Source organism: Dermacentor albipictus, chromosome 1 (assembly GCF_038994185.2).
Source record: "Dermacentor albipictus isolate Rhodes 1998 colony chromosome 1, USDA_Dalb.pri_finalv2, whole genome shotgun sequence".
Lineage (NCBI taxonomy): Eukaryota > Metazoa > Arthropoda > Arachnida > Ixodida > Ixodidae > Dermacentor > Dermacentor albipictus.
In genome coordinates, this window is record NC_091821.1 from 206697302 (window position 1) to 206720716 (window position 23415).

The 23415-nt window shown below is 43.9% G+C and overlaps 1 protein-coding gene across 1 annotated transcript in view; it reads left to right on the plus strand.

Annotated features, from left to right (window-relative positions):
- Asciz (ASCIZ zinc finger protein) overlaps positions 1-23004 on the plus strand; it is a 33770-nt gene extending 10766 nt beyond the window's left edge. The window contains exon 3 of the mRNA XM_065425205.1: positions 20282-23004. Coding sequence (XP_065281277.1) covers positions 20282-21626 — 1345 coding nt within the window. The 3' untranslated portion in view covers positions 21627-23004. The remainder of the gene's footprint in view (positions 1-20281) is intronic.
- Positions 23005-23415: the final 411 nt, after the last annotated feature.

Below are 23415 nucleotides of genomic sequence, written 5' to 3' on the forward strand. Positions count from 1 at the left end.
TTTGATTTCCTGCAACAGTGACGTGCAGATGGCTGACAGGAAGGTGGTCGGGAAACATCCAAGCCAAAGCCTTGCATCCAGTTTTTTTGAAACTGTTGTCTGTTGTTTGATAAGAGCATCATTTACTAGCAGCTAAGGACAGCATCATTGCATCCTCCTTTATGAAAATTCTTGGAATCTTCCAAGTTAATTGGAAGAAGGCGTTCAGGCAAAAGCGCCGTCGCGGAGCAACTAAAGGCCGGATTCGGAAGCAGTGTATAGGCCTTGAGCCTACTGATGTGCATGACATCACTAGTACGTCACAGGCGTCACCTGGCGCAGCACGCGTTAGGGCCCTGTGTATCGCGAAAGGAACTTCTCTGAAAGTCCGACATGACGAGAGGGCGACCACAGGAGCACGAGCGCACCAGACGAAAACTCTACGTCACGGTGGCGGACATTGCACTGACGCTGCTGAGGGGTTTGCGAGGCCGTCAGTCGAGTATGGGCAAGCTGGCGTGCATGGTCGGCGAGGGCGATGACGTCGTGCGCATGCTCGCTTGTTGAGATCACAGCAGGAAAAAGTGCCATCTCATGAAGCAAGGTCGGTTTGCGACCGTACAGTAGATAAAATGGAGAAAATCCGGCGGTGTCGTGCCGGGAAGAATTATACGCAAATGTGACGTAAGGAAGGGCAATGTCCCAATCGTGGTGGTCCTTGGAAACGTACTTGGACATCATATCGGCAAGAGTACGGTTTAACCGCTCTGTCAGGCCACTAGTTTGAGGATAGTATGAGGTAGTCAGCTTTTGTTGAGTGGGGCAGGAACGCACAATGTCGGCGATAACTTTCGAGAGGAAGTTACGACCACGGTCAGTAAGCAGCTGTCGCGAGGCACTCACGCAAGAGAAAGTCTGCGACATCAATGGTGCAACTGGTAGGGAGAGCCCGCGTGATAGCATATCGGGTGGCGTAATCAGTTGCGATGGCTACCCATTTGTTCCCAGAGGATGACATGGAAAAGGGACCAAGGAGGTCTAATCTGACATGAAAGAATGGTTCCACAGGGACAGTGATTGGCTGGAGATGACCGGCAAGTAGCACCTGAGGTGTTTTCCGATGCTGGTAGGGATCACAGGCAGCAACATAGCATTGGACAGAGCGAGCGAGACCAGGCCAATAGAAGCGGCGGCAGATGCGGTCGTATGTGCGGGTTACCCCAAGATGTCCTGCAGTGGGTGCGTCATGCATCTCAAAGAGCACAGTCTGTCGTAGATGTTTTGGCACGACAAGAAGAAGATCAGATCTGTCAGGGAGGAAGTTCCTTCGGTGCAGAATGCCGCCTTGGAGGACATATCGGCGAATGGATGCGTCGGTAGGTGTAGAGCGCAGACGCTTGATGAATGCTCGCAGCGATAGGTCTCGGTACTGCTCATCGCCGATGTTAGCGAAGGCAGACACAGAGAAAATGCCGTTGGTGGTACTACTGTCGGCATCGTCAGGCTCGTCTACCGGGTAGCTATACAGGCAGGCAGCGTCCTTGTGTAGTCGGCCAGATTTGTAGGTGACAGAATACGAATATTCTTGGAGGCATAATGCCCAGCGACCAAGTCTTCCTGTAGGATCTTTCAGTGAGCATAATCAGCAAAGCACGTGATAGTCTGTGACAACGGAAAAGGGTCAGCCATATAAGTATGTGCGGAACTTCGCAACCGCCAAAACTAGGGCCAGACACTCACGCTCTGTGATGGACCAGTTGCGCTCCGAGGGTGAGAGGAGCCTGCTGGTGTAAGCGATAACATGGTCGTTGCCGCACTGGCATTGTGCCGGTACTGCGCCAATTCCGTGACTGCTGGCATCCGTATGGACAGTAGGCACAGAAGGATCGAAATGGGCCGGAACAGGAGGCATTGTGAGAAGGTCAATTAGATGCAAGAATGCAGAGGCCTCGTTATCGCCCCACTGGAAAGGGGCGTGTTTTTTCAAAAGTTTGGTTAGTGGTCGTGCTATGGCTGCAAAATTTTTCACGAAACGGCTGAAGTACGAACAAAGGCCGATGAAGCTGCGCACATCCTTGAGACACTTCGGAACAGGGAAGTGCGTAACATCATGGATCTTGCCTGGGCCTGGTTGCACTCTGTTCACGTCAACGAGGTGTCCAAGGACGGTAATCTGGCGACGGCCGAATTGGCACTTCGATGCGTTGAGTTGCAAACCAGCTTGACAAAAAATGTCCAGGACTGCTGAGAGGCACTCGAGGTGCGTAGCGAACGTTGGGGAGAATACTATAACGTCGTCCAAGTAGCACAGGCACGTGGACCATTTGAAACCATGAAGAAGGGAGTCCATCATGCGTTCAAAAGTGGTAGGAGCGTTACATAGACCGAACGGCATCACTTTAAATTGATAAAAACCGTGGGGTGTTACAAAAGCAATCTTCTCGTTGAGATCGTCCACGGCAATCTGCCAGTAGCCGGAGCGAAGGTCAATGGAGGAGAAATAGCGAGCACCATGGAGGCGGTCAAGGGTGTCATCAATCCGAGGTAGGGGATATGTGTCCTTTTTGGTAACCTTGTTAAAGGGCCCCTGAAACGGTTCGGACAAATTTTGTAGACGCGTAGGGTACAGCTTAAGTAGAACATTCGCACCACAATTTAAGTGAAGCGTTACGTATTAACGGAGCTACAAGCGATTAGAAGTTACCCTCCTCCCCAGCCATGCTTTTCCTCCTCAACTCGTTCGCCGAGCGAGCGGGGCTAAGCTCCGCCTTCACTGGTCCTGCGTCACGATGCGACGTCACATCGTCCACTTCCGGTTGTTTTTAAGCCCGCCCCCGTCCGCGCGAAACCTCTCCGCTAGCCGCTTGGCTGTCGACCCCAAGCGAGAGCTATCGAAGCAGCGTGCGTTGCGAGCATTCTGTCGTAGCGCCGAACGGGTCTGGTATTCCGTTAGCCATCGGCAAGCTAGTCATATCGGCAAATGAGTGCAGGCATAAACTGAAGCTGATGAAGGAACTTTGGCGCAGATGTACGTGAGCGGCCTGATCGGCCTGCACGGTCCAGACACTTGTTGGCGCAGGGCTTAACCAGCCAAACAAAGCGCTAATATTGCTCTAACCAAGTGTAAAACATTTTAAACATTTATAAAAACAACGTGTTGATGATTACACTCCTGCGAAAAATACGCACCGGCAGCAAAAAAGAATACGCTTCGTTGCTGCTACTGTGTATGGTTGAGCTCTATGCCACCAGGTGGCTGCACCGTGCAGACCATTCGCATTTGCCCTTCTGCTCATCTCGGCTCATCCCGTTACGGCACAGTCAAGCGGCCAGACCCTGTCCCCTTGCGCTTACGTTTGCCCTAATACGGGACTCGCGAAACGCTAGTGCGTTAGCAATCTTCCGGTGTAAAGTGACGGCCACAAACGTGCAAAATCCGGGCGCCGATCGGATAGCGGCAGTCTGATGCGCAGCAGCCAGTTCGCTCGTACGCTGCCCTGCAGAGGGACACGATGTCGCAGCTTGACATATTGCCAGTCGCTACGTTTGCAGTCCACAAGGCAACAAAGTCGAATCATAGTGCTCGCGAAAAGGCTGAGACCAACTCTGACCGCGGAGCTCTCGTCAAAATGGAGTACGTTGTAACACAAGCAGACGACACTTGCTGTGTGCCGGAAGTGCTTAAGTGTACTGAAAAATTGTTCTTGTGCATTCTCTTTCTGCTACTTTCTCTTTATAAAAACAAATTAACTAACATTCCAACTACTACGAAGATCATTTGTTTACCATAAAGTTGGAAAAATTATCGATCACGCGCCCTGGTCAGCCAATCGGATAGCTCACCCCAATGACGTCATATGGGTTATTTCGGTCATATGGGTAGGGGCGGCTTAAAATTCCGCCGAGCAGTGCGCTGCGATCGGCAGCGATGTGAATCTTTAAAACCTTATAATAAATTACACGCTTTACGCAGAGCACTTAGATGTGTCAATTAATGATCAGAAGGACCTACTCTAACGACTCAGTACGTTTGTAGAAAATCGTCAAAAGCGTTTCAGGGTCCCTTTAAGGTGCCGATAATCCACTCAGAAGCGCCATGAGCCATCCTTCTTTTTTACCAGTACAACATTTGACGCCCATGCACTACATGACGGTTTAGTAATGTTCTTGGCAAGCATTTTGCGAACTTCGGCATGAATAACTTGACGCTCAGCCGGTAACACTCGATACAGGCGGCGCTGAATAGGAGGGGCATCGCCAGTATTAATGCAATGTTTAACAGCTGTACTTTGGGCCAAAGGATGACCGTCAAAGTAAAGAAGATCCTGGTAGCAAAAAAGAATGCGGTAGAGGTCACGAGCGTGCTCGGATGGCATGTCGGCCGCAATCATTTTCTGTAAGTCGGCGATGATACAAGTTGCCGACTGCGATAGTAGAGGAGGATACGTTGAATTGTCTACTGCAATAGATGCTACTGAGTGAACCTCGAATAAGCAAAGCTGGGCCAGAGACATCCCGCGTGGCAGTACTTGTGTCGTCAAGCCAAAATTGACCACTGGCAGGCAGACGCTGTTCGCCGTAATAGATAAAATTGTATGAGGTACTGTGATCCCGTGTGTAAGGAGGATGTCTTACATAGGAGCCACGATGTAGTGACCGTCGGGGACTGGTGGGGATGACACTAAGTCAACGTAAGTCAGTGCCGAAGGTGGGAAGCAAACGAAGTCGACGGAATTGAGGTCACTGGTGTGTGGGTCAGCGGGATCCAGAACAGGCAGGTCAAGGCGGAGAGTACTGGCGGAACAATCGATGAGAGCAGAATGTGAAGGGAAAAAGTCTAAGCCGAGGATGATGTGGGGACAGTGGCCGATGACTGTGAATAGCATGATAGTGGAGCGATCGGCGAAGGAGACGTGGGCAGCACACATACCAATTATGGGGGCTGTTCCACCATCGGCGACATGGACAACAGGCGTCGTGGCGGGCGTGATTATTTTCTTCAGCCGGTTACGAAGGTCAGCGCTCATTATTGACAAATGCGCCCCAGTGTCTATAAGAGCAGACACAGAAACAATGTTGACTTGCACGTCAAGAAGGTTCAGATGAGTGGGCAACGTCAGTAGAGTATTTGGCGGCCTAGGGAGCAGTGCAGCGTCACCTCGAGGCGCTGCATCGTCTAGTTTTCCGGCTGGGAGCGGCGTCCGAAGGGAGTCGGCGAATAGGAGCAACGGGCCTGGGGTGGGGAGAGCAAGATTGTCGTTGTTGGGCCGAAGGCGAACAAGAATAGGGGCTGTTCGGCGTAGGAGAATCAGTGGCGGCATTATCAGAGCGTGCGGCATAGGGATGAGAAGGGCCACCTGGGAGGTGAGAGTAGGCAGTATAAGTAGACCGGGTCGGGGAACTCCAGTGACTGACAGTGCTGAGAAATGTGTCCGATTCAACGGCAGTGAAAACAAATGGGCTTGTCGTCAGCAGTGCGCCATTCAGATGGGTTGCGGAAACGTGGTGGGTAATAAGATGCAGGACGGGGCGGAATCGAAAAAGCCGGGTGGGTACCGAGTCGATGGGTCAAGCAGATGGTGTGAAGACCCATGTTTGCGAACTCCTGGTGGACAACTGCCTGGATCAGGGAAACCGTGACTGCAGGTGCGTTGGAGGAGCTGGGTTGAAGGCAGCCGTATAGGCGGCCTTGATCTCACACCGGACAATCCTGATCACCAGTGTTGTTGGGACGAGGAGCATTGGCACAGGAAGATGTCGCTGGGGTGTTGGGCAGACGGGCAAACTGCTGGTTGATACGTCGGCTTTTAGCGAGTTCCAGGTGGCGGCACTCTTTTATAACTGCATCCACCGTCGCCACGTTGTTGAAAACAAGCTAGTTGAAGGCGCCATCGGCAATGCCTTTGAGGATGTGGGAAACCTTGTCTGACTCAGTCATGTGTGCGTCAACTTTGCGGCATAGAGCCAAAACGTCCTGAATGTACGTGACGTAGGGCTCTGTTGACATCTGCACATGGCCGGATAACGCCCTCTGCGCAGCAAATTGGTGACCGTAGGGTTTGCTGAACAAGTCTCGGAGCTTTTGCTTAAGAATCCCAACTGGTGAGCTCTTCTTCGTTCATCCGAAACCAAACTCGAGGTGTGCCACCGAGGTAAAAGACTACATTGGCGAGCATGATAGTAGGGTCCCACTGGTTATTGCAGCTAATGTGTTCGGGCAGGCTCATGCAGTCCTCGACGTCTTCCCAATCTTTGCCCTAGAATACACCAGGATCAGGGGGGGGTGATGTAGGTCGTCGAAGAGGCAGCTGGTGACGGACTCGACTGAGTTGAGTTGTCGTCGCCGGGAGCCATGAAGGAAGGCTCGACGTACCGTCCACAGCGAAGCTCTGTGACGGGGTACAGGGAACGTCCACCTCCACCAGATACATTACGTAGGAAGACGCAGCCGAAAAACTACATACAAGTATATTTACAAGGAAATACGCCGCACTTGGCCAAGAGGCAACAGCCCGCGCTAGCCTCTAATAATCATCGTCGTCTTCACATTACTCGCCTCTTTGTCATCGCAAATACTGTTCCGTAGCAATATGAATTTGAACTGAACTTGTTTTACTTTTGTTTGAGTATAAAACACGCAAGAAGGTACAAAAAAGTGGAAATCCGAAATTTTTTATGAAATTTTATATTCTCAAAGTAGTCATTCAAACTATTTCTCTAAGTTGTCTAGAAGGCGAAAGAGTCGATAAAAATGTTTCCTAGATAAAAATACAATGCGTCTGAGAAAAAAAAATTTCAAGCTTGAGAAAATTTGCTTTTTGAGGCATATTCAGCCATCACTTGCATAGTGAGATGGTGCTAGTAAAGTTAGGAAAAATAGTAAGTTGCACAGCAACATTTAGTGGCATTTCTTTCTGAAAGATTAATCAGAACAATTTTTGTTTTAAGCAAGAAAGTAATTCTGAAAATTGAGCCCTTGCGTTGAACTCTAGTGTTGCTCCATGCTTGCTTTTCATTGCAGTACACGCTAGAGCTGACGTAAACGAGACACATAAACACTGCTCCATGCTCCAAGTGGAAGCTCTTTATACTTTGCTTTTGAAAACTTTGCTGGCGTGTTGATTTACATTTTGTCCCTTTAAACTCTTGGGTCGCTGAGTGTGACGCAAGTCCTTCATGCACCGTTGAGAGGGATAAAAAATGAAAAATAGAGGGATTTCATGCATTAGACATATAATCTCTTATGATGAACTCATCACTAAATGCGGGTGCAGATATCGAGGGCTTGTCGAGGCCAAGATATGAATGCACACATTTTTCTGTGCTTTTCTGAAGTTTACTGGCTTTCTTTGCGTATGACTCTCGAGCCTTTTGTCCTCATTTTCTCTTCAGGGGGCTTCTCTCTCATGACCGTAAGTGCCTCATTGACGTCAACCCCTATAACTTCCGGGTCACTGCAGTGTTCACATTGGGGATCACTGTCTTGCACTGTCAGTTGAGAAGTTCCAATTTCCTGCATGCCATAGCACCGCCAGCTGCAATTCTGGCAGATCCGCTCTCCCGGAATGAGCCCCAAGGAAGGTAGGCGGTTGGCAAGGGCCATTGTAATCACTCCGGTACACCGGCATTTCTTGATATGCTTGTAGAAGGGATTGCAGGAAAATTTCAAAGCCGTTAATGTGGCATCCTTCTTAATGTACACGTGATAGTGATGAAGACATACCATTGGGATATCATGAGTCTGCTTAGCCCGCAGGATCAAGACGTGCCAATCCGTTTCAGATGGGTGTTCTACATTTATGGCTCTCTACCTCATTGTCTGTGTTGTTTTGTGAGAGTCTTTTGGCCCAAGTAAGCAAGGAGGAAGCTCACAATCTGCGAAAAATTATTAAGAGTAAAATACAGTTTGAAGCACCCAAATGACTTGAAATAACATGCACTGAATGACATACATGGCAGCGCGTATAGCATCCGTGAGACGCAAGCAGCATACTCTCGCTGTTTACGTTTGTTTCTAATGCAGTGAAATAGAGCAGCAAGACGCGAAAGCAGCAGGAATGCAGTTTTTTGGCATGAAAGCCAAAGCATGCGAACGAATCTTGTATTTTACCTGCACACCTCTTGTAAAAGGGCAATATAGAAACATGGAGGCAAACTAAAAAGTGCAATGCATGGAAAATCTTGGTAGTGACCTTCTTGTCCAGCAGACAAAGACCTAGAATAGCGAGCTCGTTCGCCTTGGCTCGTTTTTGCCATGGGCAATGCCATAGCAGAAACCGACTCCATTGTTTCGCTAAGACATAACATGGCATGTTCTCGGAGGAACGGTTTTAACTCTGACTGCTCAGACAGCAAAGTGTGCATCTCGGCCGAAGGGCTGCTCTGTACAGTTTACATTGAGGAGTACTAGCTACTAGTTGGAATTACTAGTTTGAGAACATTAAATTTCATAACAAATTTCACAAATCATAACATATTTAACAAATTTTAACAAATCATAACATAGCCTTTCAGTACCTTCTTCCGTGTTGTATATTTAAACAAAAGTGAGACAAATTCATTTCAATTTAATGCGTATGAAAAAGCAATGTATTTTATATTTATGAAAAATCTTCCATAGTTATGCGTAAAAATGTTTATTTTGTAGAAATTTTTTGGTTAGGCTACCAAGGTTTGGTTAGGTTAGGTTAGGTTTTGCTACCGCTTGCAAACTTAAGGTGGCATCCACGGCATAAAAATATTTTTTTTTCACCAAAAACAAGCAGGGATAATCTTTGTCATAGTAACACAATAAGCCACAATTTTTTAAAAAGAAATCGAAGGCGGTCGAGTGCCAAGTCTGGATCAGTTGGCGTGGAATGACCCTTCCGTCATTCAGCATTTGAAGTAATCTAAGTGGACGTGTAGTAAATTTCAGCTTTAACTTTGCCCATGAAAAATGTTTTAGCAGATCTATGCAGACACTTAGCAGGTGCACGTCAAGAACAGCAAAATTTTCATATTTAATCTTTAGATGTTTGTCGAAAACTTCACAGAGGTCACTCATAACTGCGGAAGTTTATAGTGACACCGTTAAGGTTCTTTGCCCGGTGCTGTGGTACCTGCCTGCTCTAACAAGGGCCATTACAACTTTGCTTCAGGATTTTGCCACACTTTAAGGACTCTTACTGATATCTACAGAAGCTCTGCTTAGTTCCAGCAAAGTTTCACCTTGACAAATCTAAATTTTTTGCAAAAGTTTGAGAAAAATCCAGAAGACATGGTAGCTTTAGTGGATGGATGATGCAAATGAGCTTGGATTAGCACGTCATATGTGGGTCATTCCATGCCAAATGCACCAGCTCGAATGTTGAACTTCCCCAACTTCATTTCTTTTTATTTTGGACATTTAGTAGACTTTAAAAAAATTGCATTCCCGAAATATACAGTGCGAAAAAAAAAAAAGCTTTTTGTCTGAATTCTACCCTTGAAAGCAAGACATGATGTACCAGAACAATTTGGCTTACTTCAAGAAAGTGGAAATGCCGCCTCGATAACACGGAAGGACTGCGCTTTACTACACACTCTCTCTCCTTTGTATGCCCCATCTTTATTTTTCATGCATTTTTAATGTGGATAAAGGCCAATGTGGGCATTTTAAGTTTTTTTATAGAAACTTTAGACTTATACACAGTAGTTCCGTTAACTATTTTTGGCACTGTTGTGTCCTAATAATAGGTAAAATGTTTTTGCATGCAACAACTGCAAAATGTAGGAGAGAAATGATCCCGAAGTTGCATAGATTACATTTGCATTGTAATTGTAGCTCTAAATTCTGAATTGAGGTCCTCCTGAAGGACACCATAGGTTGTTTATTTCATAGGACACGTAACAATTTTTTTCAGAAAGTTTAATTGGATTCATTTTTGTTAAGTGTGAGAAAAATTTTCGAAGTTCGGTCCTTCTTCATACTGTGCCATTAACTAATAGTCCATCTTCACTCCAATACATGCCTCACTGGGGTAAAAAAGCTTATGTACTGAGGGCATTTCTTTCTTGGGAGGGCATTGCAGAAGTGCTTCAGACTGCCATGCTTACGTTTATTTAGCCTCCTTAAAGTCCTGTGTTGATGAATAGAAAGCCAGCCAGGACCGGTAGTTACTGTACCACAGTGGTGGTGACATTGTGGCCATGGCGCTGCACCGCTAAGCCTAAGGGTGCGGAATCAAATCCAGGCCATACGGCCGCATTTCCATGGGGGCGAAACACAAAAATGCCTGTGGGTACCGTGCTCTGGGTGCAGGTTAAAGAACCCCAGGTGGTCGAGATTAATCTGGAATTCCCGCACAACAGTGCGCCTCATAACCATTTTGTGGTTTTTGGCACGTAAAACCCCAGAATTAAATTTTTAGTCAGTCAGGATTTGAGAGATCATCCTTTTAGAAACAAGCATCAAGCAAAATACTTTCAAGCTAAAATGTTACTGCAGTGAACTCTCACTTGAGTGAACTTCAAGGGACCCAAGAAAATAGTTCACTTAACTAAAAGTTTACTATACTGAATATTCACTAGAATAGGGAACAGCGTTGGGCACAGCAGGCATAGAATCAGAAGTGTGAAATGTAATTTGTGCACATCAATATATACAAAGTGTGTAACAGTTACATTGCTGCCTATCTCATCTTGAAAAAAAAAAAATTCATTTGCACTGGTGCTTTTAAAGCACAGGAAGTAACAAAGCCGTCCAGAGAGTCTTATGTTTTTGTGCACTTCTCTGGCATAGCTTCTTTGTAAGACACAAAGTCTTGCAACTTTGCAAGGCATCTTACAACCTCGGCTAGAGTTACAGGATTTGAATCTGCTTCTGCCATTGAATCTTCCTCGTCGCACTCTTCTCTTTACGATGAACACTGGAAACCATTTGCAGATCTAATAGTTCAGCACAGGTGATGAGCTCACTGTCACCTGGCACATAGTCTTCAAACGAAGTGTTACTGTACACATCCAGGGGTCGATTACCTCATTGCACTGTTTCTCTTGCTCGCTTTCACCACACAGGGGGAAAAGCAGAATTTATGCCAGCAGTTTCATAATGTAGCCAGTGTTACTGTTACGCCACTGAAGGGGTGATTTGGGGGTGGCGAGCATCGGCTACGCCAGCGCTGCACAGCGCAGAACTTTGTTGGAATTATTTTGAAAATGAGCCCAGATCCACTGATCAAGTTCATTCAACTGAAATATTTGCTATTCAGAAATTCATTTAACTGAAAGATTTTTACATAGGATAGATAAGAAAACCACCGGAGATTTTCTAAAGGTTCGTTATTGGGCCTTTCCACACCAACTGTCCCATCCGTGGCGCTCGAGAGAAATCAACTATCAAATAATTACGAAAAAATTACAGGCAACAGTATTTCCCCAAAATATTTTGAGTGGAAAAAATTTTTTGGCCACGTGAACACCATTTGAATTTCAAGAAATTATGGAAAACCAGGTGCAAAAAACAAATTCACCAAAAATCAACCGTGTTGCGCATTATTTCAAAATTTAGGGTTTTGCATTGTCTGAACATTGTTCTTTCAATCTAAAACAGTTTCACAAAATAACTTCATGTTTCTTACTCCTTAGCACTGAGGTGAAAATGTGCAAGTTCTAGCGTTCTTGTGGAATTTTTCGCGAAAGCAGGTAAGGGGAGGAAACCTGGAATTACTTTTATAGAACTGCCACTAAAGGTTATCATATTCTAAGATTTTATTTTCGCCTGTGATACTCACAGGCTCCAAAATAAAAGCTTGAATTTAGCAAAAATGCTATTTTGGCCTATGGTTAGACATTAGTAACACACTAAGGTAGTCCATAAAAAATAAGCAGAAAAGCGGATATCATTGAGAAGAATAACAACTTTCACCACGGAAATTTTAATCAAAGTAGTTTGTGTTTTCATGGAGAAAACATTTTTGGATTTGAGTCCCACCATTACATTACTTTGGTTTTTGCTTCAACTTCACCTGATAGCATGTTGGCGGGAAATACAAACCAGGGTGGTGCACATGGTGGTCTGTGTAGTGAGGAAAAATTTTACATGTGACCGTTGCCTTAAGTAAAGCAAATTGTTTTTGTATTTGCTTTGAGGCGTAATGCACATCTTTTTTATCTAAAAAACTTAAAAATAGACTTTCAGTACAGTGAAACAACTTAAAAACACACTTAATGTTCTGGTGCAGTAGGCTGATAAGGCCTGTGACCGGAAGTTTCTTGGGGCCGCATTCTCGCTACTATTATCACGCGAGTGAAATTGCCTATACATCTGCGTCCAAATTATTTTCATGCGGGTTAACTCGAAGCACCGCTTGAACGAAATGCATTCAGTCACCGTGAAAGCATTGAAAACAGACCGATTATTTGGTGAATATTTTTGATAGGGAGCTTTATTGAGCATATTTTACTAGTTCTCTGATGTCTATACTATTTTTCCTGCTACATCGGGCCAGCTAGACAGTAGTCGACAAAGTTATTATAGGGACACGAACGACGGCGCCTTTGTGATCTCACGCCTCGGGAAACCATTTTCACAGAATACCTTTATAAAAGTAGTCTGAGAAAATGAAAGTGATTTGTGGCCCGCTGTAAGACTTAACGCGTAGGCGGCAACATATGTGTACTTCCAGTAGCTTGGAAGTGCGCAAAGTCACTCTACCTTAAGTAAGCCGACCTTCAAGATGCAAATTCTTAAGAAATTCTGGTGATATCGGCTTTCATTCCTCACCACACAGACCATCATGTGCACCACCCTGGTTTGTATTTCCCGCCAACATGCTATCAGGTGAAGTGGAAGCACAAACCAAAGTCATGTAATGGTGGGACTCAAATTCAAAAAACATTTTCTCTATGAAAACGCAAATTACTTTGATTAAAATTTCCATGGTGAAAGTTGTTATTCTTCTCAATAATATCCGCTCTTCTGCTTATTTTTTATGGACTACCTTAGTGTGCTACTAATGTCTAAACATACGCCAAAATAGGTCTTTTGTCAAATTCAGGCTTTTATTTTGGAGCCTGTGGCGTCACATGTAATTAAAAAATAAAATAAAATTTTAGAAGATAGTAAGCTTTAGGGACAGTTCTATAAAACTAATTCCAGGTTTTATCCCCTTGCCTTTTTATTTGTGAAAAATTCCACAAAGCACGCTAGAATTTGCGAATTTTTACCTCGGTGCTAAGGAGAAAAAACATGAAGTTATTTTGTGAAACTGTTTTATAATGAAAGAACAATATTCACACAACTCAAAATCCCAAATGTTGAAATAATGCGCAACACAGTCGATTTTTGGCGAATTTCATTTTTTTGTGCCTAGTTTTTCATTATTTCGTTAAATTCAAATGGCGCTCACGTGGCCAAAAAATTTTTTCCATGCAGAATATTTTGGGGAAATACTGTTCAAGTAATGCTTATATACCTGTAACTTTTTCGTAACTATTGGAGAGAAATGATTTTTCTTGAGTGCCATGGTTGGGGCAGCTGGCGTGGAATGACCCTATTCTGGAATATTCATTGAACTTTAACCTTTAATCCTCTAATGGACACAAGTGAAAAAGGGTGCGCTTTGTGTCGAAATCATTGTAAAAGTGTTCGTGATCAGGTATTAATCGCGAAAAGTCAAATCTGTAAGCTGACAAGCATTCTATATAGGAGAAAGAAGGGGTGTGTATGTGTCCCACTGTCCGCATTGGTCATTTTCATCAAGGAGAGTATTACAAGCCTTGCGGTCCGCTTTTACTTCTTTATGGCTGCTTGCGAAATGATCAGAAGCAGCCTGAAGTGCATTACGACCCCTTGCCGGCTCTTAGAATGGGCAAAAGAACAAGTACAATGTATCGTGGTTTTATGTCTGCTGAAACACGTTGTGGAAGAAAAAAATATCAAACTGGTCCAAAACACTGTACCCGTAGAAACTGGTACCGGACAATTCCACCTTTTTCCCCTATTGTCACTATCCATGATCTGTCAAGGGATGACTTTCTATTCATTGTAACAGAACCTTGAGGTGGTTAAGTAAATGGAGGCGCAGAAGCCTCACGCAGTTCTGCAACACTCTTCTGTGGAAAACATAGTCATTATGTGAGCTTTGCCCATCATGAAAAAGTCTGTATTGCAGTGTAGATGTACTGTAGTCAATAGCGTCGTATAGAGTATAGACCACACTTCAAAAAACTTTTTGTTGTGTTAAACGACTAAACCAATTAATCTTTTTTGTAACAAGTTGCCAAGTGTCCTTCTAAGAAATGCACAACTTTTCATATTTTTAGGTGAACCACCACAGTGATAAATTTAAAGTTGAACATGTGATGCAAATGTAACTTGTGCAATTCAAGATCATTCTTCCTCCACATTTCCTGGTTGTCGCATGCCAAAGTATCTTAGCAAATTATTTGGACACAATATTACCAAGATTAGTTGATAAAACAACTGTGAATAATTTCAACGCTTTTATGAATTTCAAAATGTCCGGATTTGCCTTTTTGACCACTTCATAAATATGTAAAAAATAAAGTTGCAGCCTGCAAGGAGAGTGCACAGCAACACAGTCATTCAAAGGATTACATTGAGTTGCAGTTTCAGCTTTCTCTGAATTCGGCTTCTTTCCTTTTTTTTTGTGCATTATGTTTTACTTAAAAGGGTAGGACTGAAATACCACTCAGGCATTCAAAAAATTTTTTTTACTAAATGTATTGGGTTTGCATTTCTTTAGACCTACTAAATGCCAACAATTTTTAAAAAGAAATCTGAGAGGTTTGAGTTTCTGGTTCATGTGTTTGATGTAGAATGACTCATGTATGTTGAAACCACGTAGATATTATGAAACCAGACAGACACCGTAGACCTGAGTGGGCTGGGCGAGATCCTAACACCTTTCACTGGCCTGGAATACAGTCACGGCTTCTCACAATTGAGAGGACCCAGCCTAACGAGTGCAAGAAATGGAGTCCATAACACATAGACAATAGGGCCCAACCCATTGTAAACTGTGGCGGTGAAAAGGTGCAGGCAAGGACATCCTGCAAGAACTAAGAGGCCTAAGGCTACCTGTTATAGTGATAGATAGATGGTACATGTGTGCATCTACTTCATGCTATCAAACACTTTGCTATGCAATCACTGTATAGTGCTTGCAAATGTTTGATGGCATTTGCACAGAATTTGATATCTTGTAAGCCGGTTAAAGTATGTTTAGGAAAAAGGTTGTCACCAGCGCATTAGCCATTAACTCCCAAATTCTTCCCTGGAAAAGTGCATGAAATTTCCTAATATTTCTTCACTCTGCCATCTTTTCACACGTAATGTTCTCATAAAAAGTAATTGTTTCGTTTATCTCTTGTAATCAACAGAAGCATTGAGTAAGGTATCGATGGAGGGAATTTCTCAAACTATGTAAAATTTGCAATAATATTATTTTGACAGCAACACAAATGTAAAGTACACAATGATATGCATGTGTGCCCAAACCCAGCAGTTACTGGTGGAACAAGGTGGCACTCGTGACTCCTGACAAAAAATATGCACCGTGAACAAGTAGGATTTGTCCTTGGCAATGTAGTTACAAACTGGCAGGATGGGCACAGCTCGGGCTTAGGGGTTAAAGGGTCGGCTTGAATGTATGTGTAGGTTTTAGTTTTTGTAATAATTTAAGTCTTAATGGCCATCACTGTTCGGACTTTACAAGAGAGGTATCGAATCTTTGCTTCAGGACTACTATTTTAAATATTCTTCTGGGACTTGCCTTAAAGCTGCAGGCAGGAGAGAGAGGGAGATAAAAAATAATGATACAAAGCTGCAATAACGGGAAAAAATAAGGAAATAATGCAACAAATAAAGAACACAGTAATTGAGCCTATAAGGTTGCTCTACAAATTGCCAAATGAGCAGCGAAAATGTTTTCTTGGCTGGTTTGATAGTAGCTTCACCCTAGAAGAAAATAGAGCAATCAACTTTAGTGAATTGTTGTGGGCATGCAATGCTCCAAAAGCCTTTTTGTAGCAGCGTTTGGCCCTTCAAGGTGCGGGAAAAAATATTTTTTTGTTTTACTTGGAGGCTTTACAGCATCACGATATCTATGTATATTTTCTGGATAGTGGGGGATGCCATTTTTGAACAGATTTATGGAAATGGATATAGGTATCATGTGTATGGCAAACACAGTTTTCTTGTTGGACACATTGTACAGCACTTGTGAATGTTTTGGCATTAGTATCCCATGATCTACAAGCCTACATCTGTTCTTTTTAATTGGGCCACCCCATTTTACACTATACAAGCTGTTCACTGGGTTATGAGCCTTACTCTGGCATTAGAGAACAAGAAGAAGAAAGCTTAACCAAGGGGCCCGATTTTTATTACTGATATCATAAGAAGCCAACAAACAAAGACATCAAGGACAACACAGGAAATTACTTGTACCTAATAATTGAAATAAAGAAGATATAAAATAATAGAATTGAAAGTGGATCAAAAAACAACTTGCCACAGGTGGGAAACGATCCCACATCTTCACATTATGCATGCGATGCTCTGCTGTACCACTTGAACTACCGCGGTGCCATCTTCCCATCCACTTTCTGGGGTATTTATGTTTTACTGCTAGAACTAACGCTGGCCTTAGAGAGTCATTTATATTAAGGCTAGCTCTTATATGTCTACAAGATATGTTTAACCTTCTTTCTGCCTAAGTGCTATCAACAAAATATTGTTGCTATTTAAGGGGAAAGCTCAGCTAGTTGGTTCGAATAGTCTGATGTATCGACATCATTAAAAACAGACGCACTGTAGGAAGAAGACATGACCAGTGCCCATCCTGTCTTCCTCCAATAATTAAGCATGTAACTCAGCCAAGCTTCACACTACAGTTTTTAGTATGAATTTAACACTTGAATGAGTTGCAGCAAACATTTATAACATGCCAGTACTCTCCAGAGAAGGATGTGAAACTGCCTTGGTTGCTTTTTAGCCATGGTGTGGGGCTGCTAAGCATGAGTTCGTGGGATCTTGCAGGACTCTTTGAGGACCTTTCAGGAATTGTTTGGTATATAAATGGCCTTAGTGAGGTTAGACGAACTGGTGAGGCTTGTACAGTGCTGACTAATGCCATGCCCTCTGCTATAGAGTACTCCCAGATAAGAAGCAGTACAAAGCAGTATTCGTAATCTATAACGACATAGCGGGCAACATGGACGAATTCCACAGCATTAATGAGAGGGTAGCAGTAGTCATAATAAAACTTAATAAGAGGTATAGATTAAAGGTAGTACAAGCCTACGCTCCAACTTCCAGTCATGATGATAATAAAGTAGATCAGCTTTATGAAGATGTTGAATTAGCGATGAGAAAGGTGCAAACTCAGTATACTGTAGTAATGGCTGACTTCAATGCAAAAGTGGGAAAAAGGCAGGCTGGCGAACAAGTAATTGGCAACTATGGCGTCGATTCTAGAAACACTAAAGGAGAGATGTTGGTAGAATTTACAGAAAGGAGTAAGCTGCGAATAATGAACACCTTCTTCAGGATGCATAGCAACAAAATGTAGATCTGGAAAAGCCCTAATGGTGAAACAAGAAGTGAAATTGACTTCATACTTTCTGCTGATCCCAGCATAGTGCAGGATGTAGAAGTGTCAGGTAGGATAAAGGTGCAGTGATCATAGGTTAGTGAGGTCTAGGATTCACCTCAATTTGAAGAGAGAAAGGGTAAAATTGGTCAAGAAGAAACAGGCCAACCTAGACACAGTAAGGATAAAGGCAGACCAATTCAGGCTGGTACTTGCAAGCAAATATGCAGCCTTAGAACAGTGAGATGAAGATGGCATAGAGGTAATGAATGAAACTGTAACTAGATTGTCTTCAGAAGCTGCAATTGTAGTGGGAGGTAAGGCAACCAGTAGGTAAGCTCCCCCAAGTAACAAAATCCTAATAAAGAAACGACAAATAATAAAAGTGTCCAACTCAAGAGATCAGATAGAATTTGCAGAATTGTCAAAACTGATCAACAAGGAGAAAATGTGGGATATTCTAAATTGTAATGTAAAAAAGACTGAGGAAGCAGTAAAAAATGGATGCAGCATGAAATCAGTGAGAAGAAAACTTCGCATAGGATAAGCCAAGATGTAGGCACTGAAAGATAGGCAGCGTAATATCATCAGCAATTTCTAGGATATCGTAAAAGAGTAGAATTCTGTACTGATTTGTGCAATACCCAGAGCAGCCACAATACCGCCATTCAAAGTAGTCATTAACAGGTTACAGAGGCTCCTTCTATAACTAGAGATAAAGTTAGAAGGGCCTTGCAAGACATGAAACAAGGAAAAGTGGCTGGAGAAGATGGAATACAGCTGGTGTAATCAAAGATGGAGGAGGCATCATGCTTGAAAAGCTTGCGGCCCTTTATAGAAAATGTCCCACAACTTCAAGGGTCCCAGAGAACTGGAAGAATGCCAACATTATGCTAATTTATGAAAAGAGAGACGTTAAAGAATTGAAAACTTATAGGCCCATTAGCTTACTTCCAGTATTGTGTAAAATGTTAGATAACTTCCATTAGAATAAGGGCAACACTCTTCAGTCAATCAAGAGAACAGGCTGCGTCAGGAAGGGATACTGCACAATGGCTCACATCCATATCATCAATCAGGTAATCGAGAAATCTGCAGAGTACAATCAGCCTCTCTATATGACTTTCGTAGGTTATGAAAAGGCATTTGTTTCAGTAGAGATACCAGCAGCCAGAGGCATTACGTAATCAAGGAGTACAGGAGGCCTACGTAAATATCTTGGACAATATATACAGAGATCCCACAGCTACCTTAATTCTCCACAAGAAAAGTAGAAAGATACCTATAAAGAAAGGGGCCAGACAAGGAGATACAATCTCTCCAATGCTATTCACTGCATGTTTGGAAGAAGTATTTGAGCTATTAATCTGGGGAGGTTTAGGAGTAAGGATCAACGACGAAAATCTCGGCAACCTTTGGTTTGCAGATGGCATTGTCCTGTTCAGCAACACTGGAGATGAGTTACAACAAATGATTGAGGACCTTAACAGAGAGAGTGTAACAGTAGGGTTGAAGATTAATATGCAGAAGACATAATAATCAGTAGCGTGGCAAGGTAACAAGAGTTCAAATTCGCCGATCAGCCTCTAGAGTCTGTGAAGGAGTAGGTTTACCTGGGTGACTTACTCATGGGGACCCTGATTATAAGAAGGAAATTTACAGAAGAATATAAATGGGTTGGAGCGCATACAGCCGACATTTTGAGATCCTGACTGGAAGCTTACCATTATCATTAAAACGATAGGTCTACGATCAGTGCATTCCGCCGGTGCAAACATATGGGGCAGAAGCTTGGAGACTGACAAAGAAGCTCGAAAACAAGTTAAGGACCATGCAAAGAGCGATAATATTAGACGAAACGTTAAGAGACTGGAAGAGAGTGGTGTGGATCAGGGAGCAAATGGGGATAGCCAATATTCTAATTGACATTAAGAGAAAGAAATTGAGCTGGACAGGTCATGTAATGCGTAGGTTAGATAACTGGTGGACCATTAGGGTTACATAATGGGTGCCAAGAGAAGGGAAGCACAGTCCAGGACTGCAGAAGACTGGGTGGGATGATGAAATTAAGAAATTTGCAGGCGTTAGAATCGGTTGGCACAGGACAGGGGTAATTGGAGATCGCAGGGAGAGGCCTTCGTCCTGTGGTGGCTATAAAGTAGACTGATGACGGTGAAGAACACCAGGTGGTCCAAATTATTTTGAGCTCACCCACTATGGCGTGCCTCATAATCAGATAATGGTTTTGGCACATAAACCCCATTTAAAAAAAAAGAAAAAGAAAAGGGTGGATGTGAGAAGAGGTAATTGTAGCAAGGAGTGGTTATTGTTGGCTAATAGAAGCCTAACCCTGAGGGCATTTTTCTGCCTTCAATTTCTCCGTCCACCTTTTCTACATCTGTAACTTTAATTGCACGTTGCGTGTAAACTTTTTTACACCAAAGATTCATGTCAGTAATCGTAAGTTGAAGCAGAATTCTCGAAAATGTAAGCACTGTTCTGTTTTTCAGACACTTCGTTTGATCAATAACTTGCTTGATTTGTATGAGTGAACAAATTAGTCTGTGCAAAAGGTAAATGCATACCAAAGCTGGCTGACATCGTAAGGTCTTTGTTGCTCCACATTTGTCCACAGTGACACATTTTGTTGAAATCTTGTGTAATGTAGTGCTGTATTTTACTGTTGCTTATTAATTTACCAATGTAAATTTTTATATTTTCAGGCAAAAGCCAACCCAGAACCAGCCATTACAAACAATTATCCTGCCTGTGGCCACCCAAGTTATTGTAGTCATCCAGGGCCCAAAGGAGAAGAGTGCTGGTTCAAACGACCCTCTTCTGCCAAACACTACAAAGCTGCCATCACAATGGCGAAGCATTGTTCCCAAGGCAAATCCTCCAAGTGACCTGCTTTCTTGTGGACTAGATGCCAATGCTATGTGCTTATCTATAGGAAAAGTGCATCAAAGTTCCCAAACCATTGTGTCATGCAGATGCAGTCGCACTAAGGATTCATGTATTCAAGCTTGCAGCAGTGAAGGTTCTAGGAGGGATGCATCAGAGCTTGTAAATCTTCCGCCCAAGGCGTGCAAGCGCTCCAGAACCATGAAGACAACTGTGCAAACACAAACCTCTGAACCTGACATCCAGCTTGGGAGTGTGCAGCCCTTGCTGTCCAAAGGGGTCAGCAGGAAAACGCATCATGGCTGCAGCATCCACACTCAGACAATTGAAAGTGCTGTGGGCAGGGCCCAAAAGGCACGTGTGAAGCATTCTATTTTTAGGCCGGAGCCAGACAAGTTGGACAAGGAAATCGCCACAAATGAATTGTGGAGTGACCTTGATCAGATACTCTTCAATGGTTGTGCAGCTCCCACCAAGGAGTGGATGGACCTTTTCCCCAGAAGTTCTTCTGCTACGCAAACGCTCGAGTCTGATACACTTCTGAAAGATCTATGTAGTTCTTATTCACCTTCCCGCTCCCTCTTTTTGGATGGACCAAGGCAAAACTTTGCTCATATGGGGCTCCCAGATGTCCCACTTGAGGAACGTTTAAACATAATTTCACAGAAACCAGCAATGCTGCCTGTTTTAGCTCCGATTTGTGAGTCAGACGTGACTAATGGCTTGGAGGACAGTTTGCAGGATGTCAGCCACATCTTGTCATCTGAGACACAGACAGACAATCACTTTGATAGCCTTCTGATTGAAAACATGCAACAAACTGCAGCTCAAACAGATTTTCCATCTTCTTCGCACACTGAGACGCAAACTAACGAAGATGTATCCTTTGAGAGCACAGATGTCTTTCATATGGAAACACAGACGTCTGGGTTCTTGTTTTGTGATTTTGAAAGTGTAGATATTGAGACACAAACACCCTGGGATCATATTGACTTTAGTTTAGATGACTTTGTGGTAGAGCCCAGTTTTACTCAGAAAAAGGATGCAGAATCTCAGATAGAGGCCCATCAATTTCTCCGCCCCTGGCCTTGCCTGAAGCTACCGGATGGGGAGGGTTTTAAGGACTGCAACAACATGCAGACCCAGACTAGTGGGCTGATTTAATTTAATAGTTTATGTTGCATTGAGCTAACTGTGACACCAATCTTGGTGTCTCATGGCCACAAAGCGGCATATTCCTTCCGGAGGAGTTCGGTAGTAATGCAACGCGAAGCAGTGGCGTGGACAAACATTTCCTTGGCTTTGAAGGCAAATAGAAGCCGACGTCTGTCGCGCGCTCCTGGTTGAGCAGGTTAAGGGGAAATAAATCCACGTGACGTCGACCAGGCTTCTGAGGCTGTATCCTCCTTTATCCACGCCGTGTGAACGGCATTTTGCGTCGGAGCGCTTCGCTTTGCTAAACGCCTTTAAAGCACTAGCCGTCTAATCAAACACTGGCGATGCTGGGTGCACACCACAAGCCTCTGCTGCCTCCATCGCTTGCTGTGACGTAACCGATAGACGCCAGTAGGCTGGCGAACGCCCGCCAGGTATATTGGCCATTGTTAAATTGTGTAGCGTAGCAGATTACTGACCGGGACTATGTCGCTGTTTATAAACGACTGCTTTCGTCCTGTGAAAGTACTCGCAAAATTTGACGTGCACAAAAACAGGAGGCGGCAGTGACTATCGACTTCACTTTTCAGTGATCCGACAGTTTTATCCGTTACTTTTGATCAGAAAAAAGGAGGAAAGTCGGGTGAGGGCACATATGAACTTTATGCACGATGCGTGATTCTTGTATTTAAACGCGCGGAAAAACAAATGGTATTCCTGTACCTGAGTACCAGAGGAACATTTTTGTCAGGCAACTAGGTGCGACTGGGACATTTTCTGAGTGTGACTTTAGCCTCCCGCACAGACGAAAGGACATAAATACACCTGAACGCCGCCATTTTTGCGACTTGACTCTGGCACGCTCTGCTGCTTACACAGAAAAAGCGCTGAAACGAGCGCTTTTTCTGTTTTTTTTTTCGAGTTTTGTTTGCACGATGTTGCCGCAGAGGCAAACAAAACTTTGTTGCATACTCTGAGCACACATCAAGAACAGCAACTTCCTGCCATGTTGCACCTCGATAGCTTTCTTCTCCTACCTGCAAGGATCCTTTTAAAGTTTGCCCTGCACGCGCCAAATAAATGGACTGACGCAACACAGCGTGGATCAGCTTTTAACAGCTAGCATTGCACAAGCAGTTCCCAGCGACGCCGTGAGAAAGTCTCTTATCAAGTGTACCGCTGCCGAGCGTGAACCTAAGCACGCGACACTTCACTGGGGCGAAATGCTAGAACGATGATTTGGTGAAGCGTTAACCAGCGCGACAGAGCCCCGGTGGGCTTGAATTTACCTGGAACACTCCACGACTGCGTCTCATAGCCCGTCGTGTAGCTTTGGAGCACGAACACAAACGTTGCCACAAGCGAAATAAAAGATTTGTTACAGAGATTTCTGTGTCTGTTTCTACCGTGCTAAGGGATACGCTCGGCGATGCCGAAAGCTGAGCATATCGGTCTGTGTACTCGGAAATGGCGCAACACATGGGGGCGAAGGAAAGTGGACAGCACAAGTGCTGTGTGCTTGTACTTCAGTAATTGAAACAATATTATAGAATACAGAATTCTTTTTCGGCGCCCCACCGTCTAGAAAGCGCGCCCTATGTGTTACGAGGCCAATGCCTAGAATTGACAGTAAATGTGGTCGAATATCAAATCGAATGGTCAAACGCAGGCGCATCTATTAAAGATGATGCAATGTTGCATAATTGCATCATATTTTTGCTTTCGTTCCTTTTTCAGACCATACATTTTTTTTTTTCTGGACCCTCTTCATGTCGTTTCTCGCCTTTCGCCATACCGT